The sequence below is a fragment of the Procambarus clarkii genome, chromosome 37, assembly GCF_040958095.1.
Source record: "Procambarus clarkii isolate CNS0578487 chromosome 37, FALCON_Pclarkii_2.0, whole genome shotgun sequence".
Lineage (NCBI taxonomy): Eukaryota > Metazoa > Arthropoda > Malacostraca > Decapoda > Cambaridae > Procambarus > Procambarus clarkii.
In genome coordinates, this window is record NC_091186.1 from 15,647,179 (window position 1) to 15,671,834 (window position 24,656).

General features: G+C 37.0%; 1 protein-coding gene across 13 annotated transcripts in view; it reads right to left on the reverse strand.

Moving 5' to 3' along the window:
- LOC123765697 (forkhead box protein P1) overlaps positions 1-24,656 on the reverse strand; it is a 634,146-nt gene that overhangs the window by 10,300 nt on the left and 599,190 nt on the right. For 10 of the 13 annotated variants that reach the window (XM_069337175.1, XM_069337173.1, XM_069337171.1 and 7 more), the window contains 4 exons: positions 23,808-23,852; positions 10,503-10,579; positions 6,285-6,386; positions 3,947-4,071 (listed from right to left, as the gene is read on the reverse strand). In XM_069337175.1, the coding sequence (XP_069193276.1) occupies positions 3,947-4,071; positions 6,285-6,386; positions 10,503-10,579; positions 23,808-23,852 (349 nt within the window). The remainder of the gene's footprint in view (positions 1-3,946; positions 4,072-6,284; positions 6,387-10,502; positions 10,580-23,807; positions 23,853-24,656) is intronic. The other 3 variants (XM_069337176.1, XM_069337170.1, XM_069337167.1) reach the window with 1 other exon arrangement.

The following is a 24,656-nucleotide window of genomic DNA, read 5'->3' on the forward strand; positions in this document are numbered from 1 at the left end:
TTTAAAAATGTCAAAAAACAAGCAAGGGAAATTTGGCAGAGGATCAAGAGACAGAGAAGGTAATGTGTGTATTGTATTGCTGACCTAATGAGCTGCACTGAGTATATTCATTTAAATTTAACAAATAAATTGGCTGATCTGAGAAAGAGAAATGCCTGTACACAAGACTACCTAAGAACAGCAGTGTTTGTTATTATCCCACTTAAGAGGCTATCAAGCTAGGAGTAACATAAGATAATTAAAGTGAAATTAATTAAGGGCATTATTAAGTCAGATTACTGGCAATGAAAATAGGGACATGTACTGTATTCAGTGAGCAAGTATCCCTGTCATGTCATGTTTAACGTCTTGCACACAAACTTGCACACCAATTTGTAGACGGTTGGAACAAGTTAAGTGAGAAGGCGGTGAAGGCCAAAACCACCAGTAGTTTCAAAGTGTCATATGACAAAGATTACTGGGAAGACAGGACACTACTTGTGTAGCCTTCATTCTGTAAATACACTTAAGTGTAGTTACTGACAGCTGAAAGGGGCCTGATAGCTGAGTGGACAACGCTTCGGATTCATAGTTCTGAGGTTCTGGGTTCGATCCCTGGTGGAGGCGGAAACAATTGAGCAGGGTTTTCTTTCATCCTGATGCCCCTGTTACCTAGCAGTAAATAGGTACCGGGGAGTTAGACAGCTGCTACGGGCTGCTTCCTGGGGGGTGTGTAACAAAAAAGGAGGCCTGGTCAAGGATCGGGCTGTGGGGACACTAAGCCCCGAAATCATCTCAAAATAACTTCAAGATAGGTAATTGCAAGCACACACATACATGATGAAGTTTTGAAACCTGAAACTTCAAAAACAAGCAACCATAAATTCAAGCATAGGAAACAAAGGTGCCAAAAAAGTATACACACGTTCTCTTTTTGTGAACAGTGTGATAGAGGGTTGGAACAATTTACGTGAGAAGATGGTGGATGCCAAAACCATCAATAGTTTCAAAGTGTTGTATGGCAAAGAATATAGGGAAGCTGGGACACCATAAGCATATGTCTTATCCTGTCTCTACACATAGGTAATTGCAAACTAAACATGCTAATTGGCACTCCTGGCTGAGGTCATCAGGATCACTTTAACTAATGACATATAATAGTGAGAGAAGCATTCACTTCAAATGTTGCTGGCTAAACTACTATGGAATGCAATATGAAGGTTTACAAACTACACAATGACCATTTTAAAGCCCCCAAACCCAACTAGGAAAAAGGCAAATAGTTGGCGGAAACTTCAATAATACGCTGCCTCTTAAAATACTAATTCAGAAAACCTGAATGTGGATGAGGCAGAACAGAGGCCTCCCAGCTGGAGATATCCAGGGGGGGTTTCTACACATGTTAGGCAAGAACCTGAATTTTCATTCAACAAATGAAAGCAACATACTAGCATTAATCATGCTTTTGTTTGAATCTGTTCTGGTTCTCACTGGTTCTATTTTGCATTTCCTTCTATATATTTTGCTTCAGTATGTTGTTACTCTACTGTGCAAATTTGGGACCTGGCCTTCCAGTATCTTGCCAGTAAATAATATGTATATATTATTTGATACCTCTCTCATCTCCTTTCCAGAGAACATTTTGAGGGCTTTTAGACGGCCCCATAATTTAGGTGTTTTATCGTGTCTGTGTGTGCCGTATATGTTACCTGTATTCCCTCTCAGAAATTTCTTCTGCTCTAAAAGGGGAAATGAATACTGTGCAGTACTCAAGACAGGAGAGCACTAGTGATTTAAACACTATTAGCATTGCTATGGGATGCTAATACTACACCTCATGCCTCAACTTCAGAAACACAAGTGTTACTGAAGTTGAGGCGTAAGGTGTTAGGACCATTTTGCCCTTCCACCAGAGTGCTTGTGGGTCATACATAAAAACTTGGACTGGCTTCAGTAAGGGCCTCCAGACTTCCTGTAATTTCAGTAGAAATCCTGTTTTATGACTTTTACAAGTCACGATGGTCCAGTGGTAGAGTATGTGACTGGCAATGTTGGGGTCATAGGTTCGCGCCCACCTCACAGCCCTGGTTGATTATCTTTATATATACAGTATATATATAATACATATATATATCCTCATTCTATGTGCAATTAATATAATCTAGCATCAAAAAAAGTGAAGAAAAGGATCATATACCGATGTGTACTTGTGTGTTGTATAATATTCAAGTAGTAGACTCGTACAAGCACACACGTATGTACACTGGAACTAAAAAAAGAAGAGCTACAAGGAGAGATTAGAGGCATTAAATAGTCAAGGATAGAAGATAGAAGAAAAAGAGGTTATATGATCACTGCGTACAAAATAGCAACAGGAATCGACAAAATTGATAAGGAAGAATTCTTGAGACCTGGAATGTCAAGAACAAGAAGTCATAGATTTAAGCTAACTAAACAAATATGCTGAAGTAATATAAGAAAATTCACTTCCCCTAACAGAGTGATAAATAGTTGAAACAAGTTAAGTGAGAAGGTTGTGGAGGCCAAAGCCGTTAGTAGTTTTAAAGTGTTATATGACAAAAAGAGTGAAGTGAAGACGGGACACCACGAGTGTAGCTCTCATCCTGTAACTACACTTATGTAATTAGTGGAGGAATTTTTAAATCTGGAACATCAAGAACAAGAGGCCATAAATTCAAGCTAAGCAAACAAAGATGCTGAAAAAATATACAAAAGCTCTCTCTTTTGCGATCAGAGTTGTAGACATCTGGAACAATTTAAGCGAAGGGAGTGGATGCCTAAACCATCACTGTTTCAACGCATCATATGACAAAGATTATACGAAAGACAAGACAAGACACCATGAGTATAGCTCTTCTTGTAACTACACTTAGATAATTACTGTTGGTGATAACACACACACTCACAATTACACTTTTATAAATGTACAGTTAAAAAATTAATTATGTTTACTAAAAAATAAACTTTCAACATAAAAAAGCTAGGTGCCAATTAAAATGTCTTGCTCACAAATTACACTTGTTAACTGGTTCTATATAGATCTAATAGATAAATATAAAGGACTAAATTATCTTTATAATCTTTTAATTTTATGGATTAATAATCTATATAGCTACAAAAGTGGGTACACTGAGTACTGATGATAACTAACAAAATTTGATTAAATATTTATTTATTGTTGGCTGCTAAAATGTTATATACAGTATTGGATCATAGTAAGGAAATGATGATCAGGCCTACACGTGTTTATGGAAGTATATGAAGGAAAGAGCATTCGGAAGGAGGGGTGTGAGTGGGTGTGAGTGGCTGGATGGAGCGAGAGTGCCTACGGGCGGCCGGGGAAATTAAAGGTACAACAAAGGAAAATCCCCGCCCGCCCGTGGCAGTTTTGCTGCTGAGCCAGTGAGCAGTGCTTACTGTGGGGGCGGGAGCGGCCCTGACAGGGGCGGGAATGCCGCATGGAAGGCCATGGGGATCCCTTGGGTTGGCGGAATCCCCGGGTGGAGGGTTTGGTGAGGTGGTGGGGTGTTGGGTTCATATTTCCGGGGGCGGCCGCGAGACAGGTGGCGTCGCTTCACAAACTCTGCGTCGTCTACCATCCAGAACGAGCCAAAGTCGTCCTCATAGCGCACAAAGCACTTGTGCAGCGAGAGGTTGGTGCGGATCGCATTCTGGACCACCAACAACGACATTAGAGAAAAAAGAGAGAAAAAGTCAAAGCACAAGAAAAACTCTAGAGAAAAAGGTGAAAAGCCCACCTACACGCCCATAAAATAAGGCTCCTGGCAGACAGACATACAGTGGGCGCCCTCTGCTCTCTCACTCAACCAAAACACAGGTAAATGTTGACTGTGAGGAGCAACAGAGAGCGGAGGGCGTGGATTTGCCAGGAGGGGCGGCAGCAGGCATGGTCAGGAAAAGGTGCAGGTTATGAAGGGTAACATACCCAGTGGCGCAGCGCTGGGGTCGCCTCTTGTAAAACTCCACTTCATCCACTGTCCACACTGCGCCCTTGACGTTCTCCACACGCATGAAACATTTGTGAAGGGACAGGTTGTGGCGGACGGCATTCTAAACGGAACAATACACAAAACAGTAAGCACAAAGCAAATTAATAACCAAAACGACAAATAATAAAAATAAAATGGATTATTCCTGGATCTATGGAGCAGCCAAAAGCAGCAGCTAATCAGTGTTACTGGCCTAAAATAATACTTGTAATTGTTACACTGGCTACAGTGCAATCAAATTAATTCTTCAAAATGTTACTCACTTTCATGCTGTATATTCGTAAATAAAGATAAAAAAAATAGAAAATTTGTTTCCAAATGTTCATTACTTGCCTGTGGCACCATGCAATGTAATGCATAAATAAAGAAGTAATATACTACACTATGAGAATTAAAGAGATCAGGCCTGTCATAACTCGCCAAGACGCGGCAGCCATCAGCCAGACGGCAGTTCAAAGGGGAACTCAAAAGAGCTTTACTGGTGCTAGCAATAACAAGCAAAGTGTCCTGGGAAACTGAAAGTCATGTCTGATCTCTGGCGGGCACTCGAGGACAGACAAACACACAGGTGATGAGAAAGACTTAGTGCCTGCAGGCAGTGGAGGGGCCGAGGTTCTGGGAGTGTATGCCTGTGTACAACTTCCAATAGATCCCACGATGGAGATAAAAGTAATAGTATTAATATGGGCAAACAGATGGTGCAAATATTATATGCAACCACTGCCACTAGCATGCCCACACAGCTGATCAATTAGATTTTATGAAATAATTGTCAATTAAGAAATAATTGTCACTTTAATTTACTTAATAAACTATATCTGAAATGCTACTCTCATTGATAGTGACAATAATAAGTTTAGAACTGATTGTTCATGATCAAGAATTCATTAAGAGACAGCAAATCACATTAGTTACTTACCCTATCATTACTTGAAGAGTTTAACTTTTTTTTTTAATAAAAGGCTTGTGATTGCAATAAATTAAAGTATGCTAAAAGTACTGTACTGTATATGTGACTCTCATAACATACTATTAAGCCTAGCTTTTCCATATGCAAACTCAGGTAGGTTCAGGTAATGCATTACTGTACTTTAAAAATAACTACACAAATAACTGATTCAATTCAATAGATTAGGGAAAGGTGAAATTTTATGTTAGTTGTCTCCTCTTACTGATTTACATTTGTTAATAATAGCAATACTAATACCTACCAAGAAGTGTCAATATAATACAATACAAACTGTATTAGAATTAAAATATACAGTGCAACAAGAAAAAAATGATTATTTCAATCAAAAAAGAAAATAAATAAAAAAACAAATACTGTATCTAAATACTGTATACTTACACATTTCTATATAATGTGTGTATATGTATATGCATGTATATATATATGTGAATAATTACCTAAGTGTAGTTATGGGATGAGAGCTACGTTTGGGGATGTCCTGTCTTCCCAGTACTCTTTGTCATAGGATGCATTAAAACTACTAATAGTTTTGGCCTCCATGGCCTCTCACTTAACTTGTTCCAACTTTCTACCACTCTGTAAAAAGAGAACTTCTCAAAATATGTTTTAGTACCTTTTTCTCTTAGCTTGCATTTATGACCTCTTGTTCTTGAAGTTGCAGGTTTCAAGAATGCTTCTTTGCCAATTTCATTGATTCCTGTTACTATTTTTTGTGTAATGATCATATTGCCTCTTTTTTTTTTTATCTTCTAGCTTTGGAATATTTAATGCTCTAGCCTTTCCTTGAGCTCTTGTTTTTCAGTTCCAGAGCCTCTATTTGCCTCTATTTAGCCTCTATTTGCACCCTTTCCAGTTTATTGATGTGCTTCTTGAGACATGGTCACCATATAACCCACATATTCCCATTTTAATCTCACAAAAGTTCTAAACAGTTTCTTTAATATTTCACCATTCATGTAATTAAAAGCGATTCTGAAGTTGGAAGGCATAGTATATGCTCCTTCCACAATGTTCTTTGTGTGTTCCTCTGGTGACACACTATTATCCAGAACCACCCTTAAATCTCTTTCTTTGAATTCTTTAATGCCTTTCCAAATCATTTGTAGGTTGTGTATGATCTATTTTCTCCTATTATGTATATATATATGTACATATATGTGTGTATGTATGTATGTATGTATGTGTATGTCTATGTATGTAGGTGTTTTCAATACAAACAACCAAAAAGAAATATACAGCAGTGCAAAAAGGGAAGAACGTGAAGCCCAGTCGAGGTACACCAACCACATCTTCAACATACACACCTTCCATGTAGCAGCATTGCGTCTGAAGTAAGCGAAGGTATTTTGGAACCAATTGTATATCTCATTCAGAGTCAGCTGCTTATCTGGAGCTTCTATGATAGCCTGCAACAAAAAAATATTGGATTTCAATTTTCATAAAACCAATTTTCACAATGTGTACCTTCTTTTGCTTCCTGGACTCTTTATTTGATTGCCATAATTTACTTGACCATTTTTTGCATTTCCTTAACCCCTGCACTGCGCACCTTTTAAAATGACATTCCTGTGCTGCACCTATATAAGCCTAAATCTTCTAATTGGACATAGCACACATTTTGCCTGAAATAGATAATGGTACTCACTCGCTGTTGTTAAAAGTCCAGTGGCTCGTAGTAAGGCTCTCCTGCATGTTCCTAAGGCCATGGCTACCTTAGATACATTATGTAGGCCTTGGAGATGTAGGCCACGTTACTAAGGCCATGGGAGGAAAGTGAAGGACTTTGGGTTTTTTCAAGATGGGGGATAGTTACTGGAGGCCTGAGAAAGCAAATGTGAACCCCCCTTGTATGCATGGGAGTTTTGATTCTTATAATATACTAAGATCATATGTTGGCTGGTGCAGTGCAGGGGTTGAAGATATATTCCAATGCTGTATTCAGTTGCCCAAAATGCTATGCATCGTAGTGGCTTTGTAAGACTATACCAATTACTCACCAAAATCTGTAATATATAACCAACCCATTGAACTTTCTTATATAATGCATGCATGCATGCACACACTAGGAAGTGTTGTGATCAAACTGCAAGGTCGGACCCGGTGTTCACGCGGTCACCAGTTCAAATTCTTTTTTCACGACTTTTGTTAGACCAAAGCTGGAATATGCAGCGGTTGTATGGTGCCCATATCTTAAGAAGCACATCAACAAACTGGAAAAGGTGCAAATAAAGACATGCCACTAAGTGGCTCCCAGAACTGAAGGGCAAGAGCTACAAGGACAGATTAGAGGCATTAAATATGCCAAAACTAGGAGACAGAAGAAAAAGAGGTGATATGATCACTATGTACAAAATAGTAACAGGAATCGATATAATTGATAGGGAAGAATTACTGAGACCTGGAACTTCAAGAACAAGAGGTCATAGATTTAAACTAACTAAACAAAGATGCCAAAGAAATATAAGAAAATTCACTTTCACAAACAGAGTGGTAGACTGTTGGAACAAGTTAGGTGAGAAGGTGGTGGAGGCCAAAACCGTCAGTAGTTTCAAAGCGTTATATGACAAAGAGTGTTGGGAAGATGGGACACCACAAGCGTAGCTCTCATCCTGTAACTACACTTAGGTAATTATATACACACACACACACACATACACACCGAACCTGTCCCCAGAAGCCCACATCAAAAAGATATCAGTGGCATATGCTAGGTTGGCCAACATAAGAACTGCCTTTAGAAACTTGTGTAAGGAATCGTTCAGGACCCTGTATACCACTTATGTCAGACCAATCCTGGAATATGCAGCTCCAGCCTGGAGTCCATATCTAGTTAAGCACAAGACAAAGTTAGAGAAGATTCAGTGGTATGCCACCAGACTTGTCCCGGAACTGAGAGGCATGAGCTACGAGGAAAGGCTGAAGGAGCTGAACCTCGCGTTTGGAAAACAGAAGAGTAAGGAGGAGACATGATAACCACCTACAAAATTCTCAGGGGAATTGACAGGGTGGACAAAGACAAACTCTTCAGCATGGGTAGAACACGAACAAGGGGACACAGGTGGAAACTTAATACCCAAATGAGCCACACAGACATTAGAAAGAATTTTTAGAGTATCAGAGTAGTTAACAAGTGGATTGCACTAGGAAGTGATGTGGTGGAGGCTGACTCCATACATAGTTTCAAATGTAAGTATGATAGAGCCCAGTAAGTTCAGGAATCTGTACACCAGTTGATTTACAGTTGAGAGGCAGGACCAAAGAGACAAAGCTCAATCCCCGCAAGCACAAATAGGTGAGTATATACATATATACATATAAGAAAATCAAAATTAAATCACAATTGGCTTGATATATCAATGAAAATTATTTTGACACAATGAAGTGACTTGAACTTGAGTTCTGGTGATTCCCGGCCCCCAGCCTTAACTGACTTTACCACAGTGGTATAAAATGTCGATCAACTCGAGAAGTCGAGTTCTCAGTAGGTCAGAACTCTACTGAGTTGTCTGGGAGGTTCTGGAGGCCCCAAACTGTAGCCCAACCAGGGTTTTAATCGACCTGATGACACACTGCCCTATGGTAATGGCGTTCACACTCTTACAGCCCAAATTTACAAAGGGGAATTTCTGAAACTAGCAACATCACCAACAAGAGGATGCAGGTTCAAGCTAAGGGAAACAAAGGTGCCAAAAATTATTAGACAGTTTTCTTTTGCATATAGAGTGGTAGACAGTTGGAACAAGCTAAGTGAGAAGTGGTCAAGGTCAAAAACTGTCAGTACAGGTAGTTTTTCAAATCATTATATGACAGTATTGGGAAGACTGGACACAAAGAGCATAGCTCTTATCCTGTAACTACACTTAGGCAATTACATACACATGCATGCACTACTGGACTTGAAAAAAGCCTTTATCAGAGTCCCACAAGAGAGAGACTTATAATAATAATAATATTTATAATAATAATAATAATAATTATAATAATAATAATTATAATAATAATAATAATTATAATAATAATAATAATTATAATAATAATAATTTATTTACAAGAAGGTATACGTAATGGGTTGGTGAGATTACATAAGCTTGGTATTTTTACATTCATGCAAAGCCACTAACATGCATAGCTTTTCGGGCAGACACTTCTGGAAGTGTCCATCATTTTAGTAAACTTCTGGAAGTTAGAACATATTGGCAATGTGATGGGAGACTTCTAAATTAGATGGAAATTTTGTTTAACACACAAATGCAAGCAGTAATCAGAGGAAATGTATCTGAGTGGAGAAATGTCACTAGCAGAGTACCTTAAGGTTCAGTCCTTGCATCAACTATGTTTATTATCTACATAAATTATCTACCAGGGGGGGTAATACAGTTATATGAATATGTTTGCAGATGATGCAAAATTACTAGGGAGATTGAAGGACTTGGATTACTGTGCTGCCCTCCAAAATGACCTAGACAAAATGATTGGGTGAGCCACACACACAGCAGATGAAATTCAAAATGAACAACTGTCACAACATAATACGAAGTAGGGAAAAACAGGCCACACTTAACCTACAAATTAGGTGAAAACATATTAAAAATCTCTGATATGGAAAAAGATCTAGGAGTGATTCTGGATATTAAGCTAACAAATTTCAGAACTGCAAGTGGTGATATTAGAACTGAAAACTCGTCAGCCCAGGAGTGGCAGGCCAAGACAGACAGGTGATCAAAAACCAACATCAAAGGCTGAGGAACACCCATAAAATTCACAGAAACAAAAGTTGCAACAGATTCAGAGTGGGTGGGAGTACACAGAATTTCTCGAAATGAGAACTGTAGGAAATCCCCCCAGCTACCAACCCACAATTAACAGACTGGCAGGGAAGTAAAGTGCTGGGAAGTGTCCCGTGAACCCATGCCAATCCCTGACATGGAAGAACACGGTGAGGGAAACTGTAAGCCACCACTGGAACAAGAGCTGCAACACATATAGAAGATCCCCAGAACAAGTTAACTATAGACCACCTCTACCACCAGGCCCCAAAGGCGGAAATGAAACACATGCCCTTAACAGGCCAGGACCCATCGAAATGAAGTACCCTCCCCCTCCCCCTCCCATAACCAGAGAATGGGACTTTGGCAAACAAATGTTCAAGGCGCACACAACAGGTTGGCATAAAAAAACATGTACGTGAAAAAAAGGAACAAGCACAGGGAGCAGAGTCATAGTTTGGTACTGGTCTTTGGTAGGCACCCTTGATTTTAAAGAATCTGGTGTAGTTCCTGGGTTTGGAGGACTCCATGTAGGTAGCTCTGGGAGATATAAAGGAAAGCCCTCCGAATGGTGGTACAGTATTAAAAATGTAAGGGTTAAAGTAGAGAGATATCAGACAAAACTTGCTCTCAAGTTAAAATATAATAGCTGTCTGATTAACTAATTTGTATTGCAATGCACAGCACTAAATTCTTAACATTTTTAAACTGCAAACTTAACTCTATGCACATACACTATATGATATATCCCCTGACCTGTCTAATTAGTGAAGCGTACGTGAATGGCGGTCGGACTTCTGTGTTCTTGTAGAAGTCTCTGTTCCTTTGAATCTCTGTGAGTGAGAAAGAAAGGACATTATTTTATCATAATCTCTGTTTATACTTGTACAATCAGTTCAGCTCTTAAGTTTAAACTACTACTAACAATTAGATTTTAAAGTATTGAATCCAATGTTTTGATATACTTGTACTGTATTCAGTGACGATATCAACAGTTAAATTTAAACCATAAGAATAAGGTTATCATATATAAGATGAATAAAAATATGCATTTTAGCTTAACCATCAATTACATGTGGACCAGTAAGTGTTGATGAGTAAATATGGATGTACAAATGCACACATACCCTCCCTCCCTCCCTCCCTCCTTATAAACACACACACACAATAAAAACAATCGCATACAAACACACCACACAGACAAGAATATACCTATACAGGTAGTCTTAAACTTAACAATAAACGAATGTGGGGTGTGTGAGTTAGATTACTTTATAGGAATAAAGCTATGCTTGAGGTGCTTCCTATGTACAATTTGTCATATGTAATTTAAAAACTTTGTGGTTTCAGCATGTGCTATCTTGTACTGTCTGTGTGCTTGCCATATTTTGGTATAAAGAATGGCTATGCTTGTGATGTCTCATCTTCATTATTTACTTAATTCTAAATATTTCAACAAAACCCAGGAACTCTGGCTCATCTTTGACCCCATATAAAAATCTTTATGACTTATTTGCAAAGAGGTTACAGTCAGTTTACAATGTAGCCTCTTGCTTTATCTACTGATAGTATAAAAATTTAGTTTGTATTTTTATACCTGTATACTGTTTTATATTCTTGAACATGGTTATCATATTTCATCCCCGCCCCCTTTCCCCAAAAATTCAATGTCAGCATTATTTACTGCCTTCATTATTTCTTCACCGATTAATTTCTTAATTCTAAATTACATTTTGTTGAGGTCTAAAATTTGTATCGTTTATTAGTACACTTCTTAAGGTGAGAACACGACATAACACATGCATATTCCAGTTTAAACCTAGGGTTCAAGTTTCTTAATCTACATACAGTACTGTATTTAAATATTATTGTAAATCTTTAAATGCTTAACTATCAGTGCCTAGAGTGAAATCTGGCATATGGACCCCACCTTCAGGCTAACAGTAACTTCACATGTTTTAGTACTCCATTTTACTTAATCTTAAAATTGTAAATGGAGGTGATTCCTACCACTTCTACTAGTATGTGTGCTATTCAGCCATCTGCAGCTCTTAAGAATAAATACTTTCTTGCATTTCTCCTCTATAGGCTTTTCATGTTAACTGGAGCTATGTCCACTGGTACTGCCTGTAGCCGAAGTAATGGCATTTTTCTTATCCATTTTTTCACATCCATTGATCATGTCCCCATCTTTTTCTTCTTTCTTCCAGTTGACTCGTCTAAATTTTATAACCTTTCAATATAGATGATACAGTATACTGTATTTCATTTCGATGCGTATCTAGGATAGCTTGCACCTGTATTCGATCTAATCTGTAAGTGAGTTTGCAGGCGATGAGTCACAATAACGTGGCTAAAGTAAGTTGACCAGACCACACACTAGAAAGTGAAGGGACGACGACGTTTCGGTCCGTCCTGGACCATTCTCAAGTCAATTGTAAATGAGTTTCTTTAGGTGAGAGCATATGTCTTGTTTTAATGACTACTATAAAGATAATATTGTTCATTATCTAGTCCTTATAACTGAATACCAACCTAAAGTTGGCCAGTGCTGTATAGAAGTTCTATGACTATTTTGGTGTGCTTTTTATTTGGTCACTTCAATAACCTGTTCTTTCTGGATGAGCCCCCGGCGGCTCTTTGAAGCTATCTCACTGAGATTGCTCCATACAAATGGGTCACATCAAATGCGGAAGTTCTGTTTGGCCTACCAGGGATCAGAACCAAAACCTGCCCCCCTACCCTCATTCTCATCACAAAAAGTGCCTAGAGCGAGTGACAATTCACCACCACACCAGCTTCCAACATTTGCCCCTTCAGTTGCAAAAGTTTGTTTTAGAATTGATTTCCTTGGTAGAATCAGATTCCTAAGCTGTTGCACTTCCTATTGCAAGTTTTTATTCTGCTGGATGTCACAACTACATATTGTGGAAAGGTGGTTCTGCTCATGGTAAATGCCAGGCCCTTTGCAGATTTCCATTCTTTACATCACCATAGGGGAAAACTTTGCCTTGTTTTGCCAGCTCCGGGTCCCATGATTCATGGTCTTTTCAAGTCATTTCCGATAGCCGGCAATGGAGTTGGTTGGTCCCTCCCCTTTTCTTGAAGTCAGGTCAGGACTTTCAGGTAGGTATCCTCCATCTAGTCATTGCGGATTGGGTTGCCTCAGGTGTGGTTGAGTTGACCTCGTCCCTTCAGTGTTCCCAGTCCTCAATAGGGACTCAAATGGTCTTACGATGCATCCTCCATTTTTTGGGTTTGAACACCTTCTGCATGACCACCTTGCCTCAAGTATTAATGGTTTTACAAGCTGGAACTTGGTATCCCTGGATCTCAAGGATGCATACTAGTAAGTCCCTATTAATCTTAGGTTCAAGGACTGGTTAGGTTTTGTGGTGGCACATCAGGCTTACTGCTTCAAGGTTCTTCCTTTAGGATTAAATCTGGCTCCCTGTGTGTTTACCAAGTTGGAATCGGTGATTATCATCCATCTGCACCTTGTAGAACAGGGGTTCTTAACCTGGAAACTCCTGAAGCCTATCTTAACATGGATGGGCTTCAAGGTCTGTGAAAGTCAAATTAAAATTTAACATTTATATTCACTATACACTATATTTTTATATTAAGTTGTTTTTTGTCTAATTATACCAGACATTATATGTGCATTTTTCTAGGGAGGGGTCCATTGCTTTTACCAGATTTTCAATAGGATCCGTGAGCCAAAAAAGGTTAAGAACCACTGTTCTAGGGGTTCATTTGTTGGCCTTAATGGATGCCTTGTTGGCTCATATTTCCAAGGTTTTCTGCAGTGTCATCAAATTTAGTTAGCCTGCTGCAATCTTCTTCAACATGTCCTGGGCTGATATTTGGACTCGGGGGCTTTGGCAGCCCGGTAGTTGGTCAATGTCACTAGTCCCAGTCAGTCATATGTTGCCTTGGGTCATGTCTCCTAGTTTGGATTCTCTTCTTTTTCCTAGTGCATCCCATCTATTCTCCCTGGTAAGTTCTGTTTTAATTCTCAGTGGTAGCTGCAGGGAACCACTATGAGCCTCCTCCCCTGAAACCCCGCATTGAATGTAATGCAACATCTCTTTCTGGATAAACTCCGAGGGCTCCCTGACTCCCTCCCTACTAGGTTAGTCGATGTGTCGATGGGCTGTTCATTAGCTCCAGAACTGAGCAAGGAGAATGGCCCTGTGCAGAAGTCTGACCTCCTAGTGGTGCCATTTAGTATTAAGAGTTTCATGCTAATTTTTAATGTTTATCTTATTTTGTGTGAATCGTATGCAGAGTTCTTCAGTCATTTCAAGACATAGATCTTTGTTATCCATCCAGCTGTCTATAAGGCTTCACTGACTTTTTGGATGCAATTCCAGTATGGTAGCAAGTTGTCACTTGCTTTCTGTGCCTCTGTGAGGGGGGGGGGGGCTGGTTTTGACTCTGGTCTCCAGTAGGAATTTTTGCATCTGGTGGCTCCATCTGCATGGAGCAATCTCAGAAAAATAGCTTCAAGAAGCTTCAGAATAGCTTCAGGAAGCTTCAGAGCTCATCCAGAAAGAGGTGTTTCATTACATTTAATGCTGGGATTTTTCTATTTCCTTTATATATTGTCACCCAACTGATAATCCCCACGAGTTCCAAATGTTTTTGTAGGTAAAAGATTGTAACTTTCAAGATATTTTATCCACCTTTTCCTGATGATGTTTTTACAAAGAATTACACACTGTACTTATTAACAAGATTGGTCTGTAGTTTAATTAATGGATCCTTCATTTCTCCTTTTCATATTATATATTATATATTATATATATATATATATATATATATATATATATATATATATATATATATATATATATATATATATATATATATATATATATATATATATATATATATATATATATATATATAATATAATATAATATAATATAATATACACACACACCCATTCAGTACATGCATATACACATGTACAACTCAAGGCAAGAGGGAAAGACTTTAGCATAAACACAATTTCTTCTCTGTTTCGAAGTAATATTGAATATCCTCAGGAGTAAAACTGCAAATATTACGATTTAAGAAAGTAGAGGAGAAAAATGATGAAAACCAAAAAGTAATATAAAATTTGTAAAAAAAAAAAGTTGAGCAAGAAAATACGGAAAAAGTTACAGTACCTTTTAAAAAACAATTGAAGTATGACTAAAAACATTTTGAGGTAGCAGAAAGTACTGTATCTAGAATTGAAAACAAAAAATTTAATTAAAATATGAAATTTTCTTATATAAGAAACACAAATTAGAAATTAAAATGGTTGTAATAATAAACCATATTCCAAATTTCATTATTATTGTGACTCAAATATATATGTTGTAAAGACAAAAATCCCTTGGAAGAGCATGAAATATAATTGGTAAACGAAAATGACTCGATAGCAAGGTTCGAATAAACAAAAATAAACATATTGCAATTGAAACAATTTAGTAAAATCAAATTTAATAATGATGATAATGTATGAATTTGAAAAGTCAAAAGTCAAAACAGTAGAAACAGATAACCTGAGCAGCATTTGTGATACGAGAATAGAGTAAAGAATGAATAATGGCAGACTGGTGTAGTGAGAGTATCCGAGAAGTGGAGGAAGGCCATAAAAAATGTGGGTGGACATGGGGAACAAATGTGAACAACACTCTAGATATGGTACGGAACGAGGCTGGGTGGAAGCCAATTCTAAGAAGTGACTGTGTGTGTGTATACTATACACAACACTACAAGAGGGGCATTGTAAACGTGGTTTTGTGATGCAGGTTGGTGCCGCTGTGATGTATGACGGAGTGTGCTGGTGCTTGTTTATCCCCGATGCTGTATAGTGTAGATGATACGTGTACAATGAATGGAAAAAGTTATATTTGTAACATTTTATTATACAGTATTGAAATTATAACTTTGTTTTGCTATTTTTTAATTTTTATTTCACTAAGCAACAACATGAAAGTGAGAAATGGGGTATTAATAATAATTCAAATACAGTACAGTAATTCATTTTGTCTGGGACTGGAAGCCTCTGTACATATACTTTAGGCTTGTAATGAGGTCTCCCCAAGGTTGAACTACTGACTCACACTTGGTTACTGAAGAACATTCTTAATATCAGAAATGTGTATGTTTGTTTTAGACCAAGTCAAATATCAAAACAATCAGGTTATTCATTTTTTCTCAGACCCCGAATTACTGCTGGATTTAATGTGACAAATGTGAAAGAATGATGCAGCCATTCCACCCTGTCCAGGAACTGAGCTCAAACGTCTTTCTAGTTCTGAGGCAAAGTGTGCTAACCACTACACCATAGGGTGCATCAATAATATATTTTATATACATCTCTTTTTACACAAGTGGGTATATGTGTAATCTTATAAAGCAACCTGAAGTATATTAATTTTATTATATCCCTCACTAATATTATATTTATTAAAATCCTCCATAATATCAGTCAGTAAACAAATTACCTAAACAATTACCTCTGGGTTTTTCCACAAGGAAATTAAAAAAAGATTCAACATCAGAGCTAGCTATATACAGTAATTTTAATTCTGGTTTCGTTTGTAGTTTTTAGGTTTTCTTTTATAATAATGTTTCATATTGTGTTAAAAAAAATGGTTTAGATTCTATACACTTTCTGCTATCTCAATGTTTTTCATCATATTATGTTGACTGATGCAATTGCTTATTATAGAGGAACTGTAATATATATCTTTATTTTCTTCTTACCTAATGTTTTTTTAAATGTTATTTTTTATGGTTTTGATTGTAAAAGTTGCAGTTGCACTCCTGAAGATGGTGTTTGATATTACTGTAAAATGAAAAGCATAAAAAAGATAATGATCAAGCTCCTCTTTCCAGTTTGCCTTTGATTTATAAATTCATCATCCGTCCTTTGTAATGTAAATATACAGCACTTGTATTCAACAAATATGTACAACACAGTTATGTGTGTATGTTTCGGGTTATATATACAACGGTACCTCAGCTTACGAGTGCCCCTGGTTACGAGTTTCTCGAGTTACGAGCAGGATTTGCTCGGAAATTTTGTATCGAGATACAAGGGTTGACTCAGGAAACGAGGGTGTTGATACACGTACGGGCCGACTAGCGCGTGGTGGCACGGTGATCGCCGCTCAGTTTACCAGTGCCTCGCGGCCAGTGACTATCCCGCCTCAATTCTTCACCAGGATTTACAGTGTTTTGTTGGATATTTGGCCATTTGAACATAAAAGTTGTTATTATATATCTCGCAATGGGTCCCAAGAAAGCCAGTGGTAAGGTTCAACCTAAGAAAATAGTTGTGAATAGAGGATGTCCCTTCCTCATTAAGAAAATGTATGAAGTATGGGAAGAACTGCAAAGTTTTGTTGAAAAAACTCACCCAGATAAAGCTGTAGCAGGCCGTTGCATTAATGTTTTAAATGACAATGTGATGTCTTACTATAGATAAGTGTTAAAATGTAGGGAAAAACAAGTGTCTTTATGTATGTGTCACCTCATTATTTGGGTACTGGCTTCTCCCAAGCAGTCAGCAATAACTGTCAAGTCCATATAGGAGTTTATATTATGTGTACTGGTACATGTAAATAAAAATGTGTATCGATAAGCAACATGACATTCTGTGCTCATTAAGTTTTCAGCATTCCAACACCTAGCACTGACACATTTTAACAAATGACACGATAGTTTAGCTATCACCCCACATGCCCTCCAGGAGGCAAGCTAGTAGACATTCGGCAGAAACCAGACAGTCTAGGCAGTTGACTCAGGCACTCTGCTAGTTAACATTCAGCTCCCGATGTAATTCCTAAGGTAACCATTAACCATAACCATTAAGCATTATGGTGTTAGGTATTGTATCTTGTTGCACTGTACTGTACTTTTATATTTTGTTGTTGTCAATGCCGCATCATTGAGTTGAAATTAGTGTTCATGCTTTTATTTCCTTTTGGCTTATAAATTATGTCTACAAAGACAGTTATATTGCAGGTGTTAAATTGAATATGTTGGAATCTCGGTTGATGATTTTTTCAGATTATGAGCTCAATTTATTCGTAAAATTCAACTCGGTTAACGAGCTTTACCTCACTTGGCGAGTTTGTCGATACACGTATGGGTTGATCGAGCAAGTGGTTCCTGGTGGCACATTCGAGGCGCCCTTCAGTTTACCAGTGCCTCCCGCCTAGTGATGATCACGCTTGTATTCTTTATGAAGAATTTAATAGTTTTTCCTTTTTTGGTTTCTGAACATAAAAGTAATTATTATATATATCACACCATGGGTCCCCAAAAACGTCAGTGGTAAGGGTAAGGTTCAATCTAAGAAAACAAATGTGAGGATAATGATAGAGAAAAAACAAGAGATCATTGTAAACATGAAAATAGTATGCGGGTTGTTGTACTAACTAGGCAGTACAACAAATCTATGTCAATGATATGCATCGTACTTGCTAAGAAAAAAGACATCGAGTGCTAAAGTGGCAATAGGTGTAACAACAATCACGAAACAAAAAACACAAGCACTTGAGGATGTTGAAAAGTTGTTATTAATTTGGATAAACAACAAGCAGTTAGCAGGTGATAATGTTTCTGAGGCCATCACTTGTGAAAAAACAAGGCTATTGCATGACGATCTAATAAAGAAAACGAGTGATGCAGATACGAGAGTTTAAGGCGAGCAGGGAATGGTTCAAGAAATTTAGAAAACGAAGTGGCATTCATGGTGTTGTGAGGCATGAGGAGGATGCCAGCTCAGGCAAACCAGCGGCTGAAAGATTTATGGACAAATTTGAAGATTTTGTAGAATAGTGAGAGATACCTACCACAACAAGTTTAATTGTGATGAAACAGGGCTACTCTGGAAAAGATTGCCGAGAGAACATACATTACCCAGGAGGAGACGTCATTGCCTGGACACAAGCCTATGAAAAATAGGCTAACTTGTGCTGTGTGGTAATGCGAGTTGGCGATTGGAAAATTAAACCCTTGCTTGTGTATCGTTTTGAAAATCCAAGGGTTTTCAAAAAATATAATGTGCAGAAAAGCCAAATGTGTGTGATGTGGAGGGCTAATAGTAAGGCATGGGTGACAAGGCAATTTTTTTACCGAGTGGGTAAATGAAGTGGTTTGCCCTTCCATCAAAAAATATCTGGAGGGTTCATTGTTGGAGGAATTTAGTTTTGTTACAGTAAAGTTCCTTTCTCCCAACACCACTTCTCTAATTCAGCCTGTGGACCAGAAAATCATTTCCAATTTTAAGACACTTTATGGTATGGCACTTCTCTGGAGATGTGTTGAAGTGACTGATGCCACAAACCTCACCCTCAAAGAGTTCTGGAAAAACCATTTAAAAATTTTAGTGCTTTAAAACTCATAGACAAAGCCTGGCAAGAAGTGACTCTAAGAACCATGATCTCTGGCTGGAGAAAATTGTGGCCTGAATGTGTTCTGAAATGAGACTTTGAGGGGTTTGAGCCTGAAACTGAAGTGCCTATTGTTGAGGAAATTGTTTCTTTGGGCCAGAAATTGGGCTTGGAGTTGGATGGTGCTGATGTGGAAGAGTAGGTGGAGGAACACACTGAAGAACTGACCACCGAAAAACTCCTAGCCCTTCACAAAGAGCAGCAACAAGAGACAGCTGAAGAAATTTCTTCAGGGGAGAAGGCAGTACAAAATGTCCCTTCTGCATTAATTAAAAAAATGTATGTGCAGCATGGGAAGAACTGCAAACTTTTGCTGAAACGACTCACCCAAATCAAGCTGCAGTAGGCCGTTGCCTTAAACTTTTTAATGACACTGTTATGCCTCACTACAGACAAGTGTTAAGACGTAGGGAAAAAGCAAGTCTCTATAGAAAAGTTCTAAGTGAGACAAACAAGCAGTGAGCCACAACCAAGTCTTAGTGGTATGCCTGCAAAATGTAGGAGAAAGAGAATACCCCAGAAAAGTCATCACTGCCTGATGTTATAATGGAAGAAGACTTCCCTTCCAAACACTAACACCTCTCCTCCTACCCAACCCCTCCTCACCGTCTTCCATACAACAACAAAAGTCATCAATAAAGGTAAAATATAACTTGTACATACTGTAGTACAAAATATTTATATTATTATTATGTATGAAATGTATTTTTAAGTTAATATTTTTGGGAGTGTGGAATGGATTAATTCAATTTACATAATTTCTTACGGAAAAATTTGTTTCGGTTTATGAATTTTCGGTTTACGAACCGTCTCTGGGAACGGATTAAATTCGTAAACAGAGGTACCACTGTACAACAAAATAAAAGTAAATTTAACTATTCTTTTTAAATTTGGCTTTTGACTTTACTCCTGATTCCCATATTCACATTGGAGTTTAATGCAGCTTTTTTGTTTTATGCTGTATACAGCAAACCATCAACTGGATATATCTCACTTGATGTAAGAATATATAATATATATCAGGGGTGGCCAAACTTGCTTACTGTAAGAGCCAAAAATGATGAGGCTGTGTTGGAGAGCTGCACGACACTACACGACACAAAATTTACACTTACATTTTTATTGTTACATACACGTTTTGTAACAAAAATTTTATATAACTTAAACAAAAAAATGCATATTAAATGTAATATTATTTATTCACACATACAGTTTTTAGACTGTTAATTTGTATTAGTTTCAGTAATCACAAAGACACACGTATCTAAGAAAAAAAATAAAGAGATATTTAAATCAGATTTCCACCTTACAAAATTAGATGTATTATAATTATATTTGTATGACAAAAATAGTGCTACAAATATCAGACTATTAAAGATGCTATTTAATGCTAGTAATAGTCTTGTCGGTCTCCATCTTGGGTGTGGGTCGTTTAAAATAGTGGCATTTCACATTACTAACTTTGTAATGACTGAGTGGCACATGGCAGATAAGGCACAAAGGTTAACACCTTTAACTGTGAATGCAAACTCTTCCTTCCGCTATGGCTGAAAATTTCTGTTTTCATATTTTCGTTTCTTACAAATCGTTGAAGCCATCTTCCTTCACAAGGTTTTCACAGATACTTTAAATAAGATTTATATATGAAGTGTACCAGCTAATTCTGTACTTGTACTGAACTCTTTTTCGGTAGGTATTGGAACTCTTTATATAGCCGCATATTTCTTGCTCTGGATTCGAGTTGAAATTTCTATAATATTTAAATTTTCTAATGTGTGGCTTTTGAAAAATTCTAAAGATCAAAGAGCTGCATATGGCTTGCGAGCCGCAATTTGGCCACCCCCTCTTTATATATATACACACACACATGTGTGTGTGCATGTATATACATAAACACATATGTATGTATATACATACATACATATATACACACACTAGGAGAGGGGGAAGGGGTACCTAGTGTTGCCTGGGTCTGTCTGTCTCCCATCTATCTATCTATTCATGCACCCATCCATCTATCTATGCACAATCTTCACTACATAATTATCCCAGTGTACAATTTTCACTACTCATAGTCTTCGTATAAATGTTCTTTACTACATACAATTCTTGCTACAGTAAACATGATCTTTACAGCACACACTTTCGTTCTTCTTCATACACAATCTGTACTTCACTATGCACACCTGGGCGAAGATCTTCCCAATACATGATCCTCACCCAGACTGTTTGGGTGACGATCCACTCTGAACTCGATCTTCACCTGGGTGCGTATTTATGGCCTATATTTGGCAACATTCTGGTGTTACCAAATATAGGCCATAAATATAGGTAACTGGTGTCTGCATACTAACATAGCACACAAACAAATTTATGTAATATATATATATATATCTGTCGTACCTAGTAGCCAGAACGCACTTCTCAGCCTACTATGCAAGGCCCAATTTGCCTAATAAGCCAAGTTTTCATGAATTAATGTTTTTTCGACTACCTAACCTACCTAACCTAACCTAACTTTTTCTGCTACCTAACCTAACCTAACCTATAAAGATAGGTTAGGTTAGGTTAGGTAGGGTTGGTTAGGTTCGGTCATATATCAACGTTAATTTTAACTCCAATAAAACAAAATTGACCTCATACATAATGAAATGGGTAGCTTTATCATTTCATAAGAAAAGAATTAGAGAAAATATATTAATTCAGGAAAACTTGGCTTAATAGGCAAATCTGGCCTTGCATAGTAGGCTGAGAAGTGCGTTCTGGCTACTAGGTACGACATATATATATATATATATATATATATATATATATATATATATATATATATATATATATATATATATATATATATATATATATATATATACATACATACATACATACATACATACATATATATGCTCTATTGTGTGCATACGTGTGAGTGAAATATTTAATTTTATATACTGATATACTGTGTATATATATATATATATATATATATATATATATATATATATATATATATATATATATATATATATATATATATATATATATATATATATATTCAATTTATTTATTTTACATGCATGCATTCAAGATGTCACAGAACAAGTGACCTAAATTCCAAGAAGAACTCCATTGAACTGGAAAATAATGTAAGTACTTTCACTCCATAAAGAGCTTTGTCAAAACATAGCATAGTGTCAACCACAAGGGCTGAAGCAGAAAAATCAAAGAACGTCACATTAATAATACAAAAAGTAACTAACAATTGAAATAATTTACATGGTTTTAATAACAAAACATGACTGTACCTTTTGGTGCAGAAACAAATGTAAAATTGCACAATGCAAATTGACACACACATACTGATAATATAATCAATACTGTACAATCAATTTTTATTGTTATTATGTTGAAAACAAATTCTGCTACAATGTACTTTTTAATTACTCTTAATTTTATCTGTTAGATTAAGGACCTGCCCGAAACACTATGTGCGTTAGTGGCTTTGCAAGAATGTAAGAACACCAATGTTATGTACTTTCACAACCCACTGTACCTTCTTGTATATAAATAAACATAATCCAAAATTGATTGTTTGATTATGCCCCTCCCAGAAATCCAGTACTGAAAGTGATGAAACACCTATTTCTGGTGGATCCCATCTGTAGCTTCCCATTCCTGCCATTCATGCCTTGGAGGTTTCTCCTCAGCAGTGTATGTTTGACGAGAGCTGCTGGAGGGAAGCCCAAGTTGCCAGAGCTGTCATATGGTGATGGGTATCTTACTACTAGGTCAGTCTGGAAAACAAGTGTTTACATAGTTTATGTCTGGGTTAATTAACATGTTTCCATGTTCAGTAGTTGCTTGTTTGGGGTACTCGACCTTTCTGGTAGTGTTTTCTTTTATCTTGGGTTGATCTAGTATTCCCCACACTGTCCCCTCCCCAGAACCTGGTCCCCTCTATTGAGGCGGCCAGGTTCTGGTCCCGGTTCCCGATAGGTTATTCACAGTTCAAAGGAACCGGTGAGGTGTTTTTTAGGCTTAAAGCTAATGAGGTAAGATAGCTTGGGAAACTACAGAAGGGACCCACTATAAAGAGGCATTTCACTTCAATGCTGGATTTCTGGTATTTAGGACAAAGCATAAGTTTTTGTTATTTATATTGGATTATTGACAAACATGATTTTCCTTGATTCTTCCTGCTTTGGCCCTCATAGTTGGCCCTGTGCTTCGTATCTGACGAGACTCCTTACAAAGCAAAAGTATTCATACATTTTCCCAGTTCACTGTGGTGTTTCTTGCAAGCATTCATGCATACTGTATATGTTACATACATACATACATACATACATACATACATATATATATATATATATATATATATATATATATATATATATATATATATATATATATAATATATATATATTATATATAATGTACACATGCACACCTACTTTTGAACAGAATTACCCATATCTACTGAAGAATATTATTTATGCTTAAAGCAATGTATGCAGGATATGTACCATATATATATACTTTAAGCCAAATACTATTCCCCATAATTCTCACTTTTAAACCCTTTACGAGAAATACGGACCTTGTTGTATATCCAGTCCGGCTCGATCTAACATATATGAAAGACCTAAGAAAAATGAAGAAAAAAGAAGGAGAGATAAAAAGAGAACATATATACAGCACAGCAAGTCACAAGCCACTGAGGAACACAAAAAGGAAGTGGCTGGAGAGACGATGTAGCGACTATTTGCTGGGGGATTTGAGGCAATGGTAGAGAGAGAGAAAAAAAAAAACAGATGTGAAGATTAATTACTTTGTTTATGGGCATAAGGTCTCAGAAAAATGACAAATGGGGAGGACATGAAGAGCATAAGGATCATTCGGAGGAAGGGGATACGTATTAATAAAAAACTGAATCAACTGTAGACGCATTAGCAACAAAATTATTTGGGCTACTGTACTGTATGTGGTGACTTGTTTGCTATATACAAAAATCTAGCACACTAAGAATTTAACTTAAATATTATGTATCAAATTTTAATTCTATTATTACTGTATTCTTATGTCATATATATTTATAATTTATCATATGTATATGTATGTACTGTACTGTACAAGTATTTATTCATTGCCATATTTTTTATACTCTTACCTTCTCAGCACTCTCAATGATAAGGAAAGTTTGTTACAAACATAAAAGATATATTGAAATGCTACTCTGCAGAAAGGAAATTGGGTGCCCTTCATTTTTACTAATATTTTACAATGAGATTTATTATGATTTTCCACTTCCACAATGTCTAGTAAATAAATACTTTGCTTTTCAAATTGTTACTACTTTATTTGCATTTAATTAATTTTTTACCTTGTCTCTCTCAATTCCTTTTCACTTGTAATGCTTGCTGCGGGCAATTCTCATTCTTTGTTACAC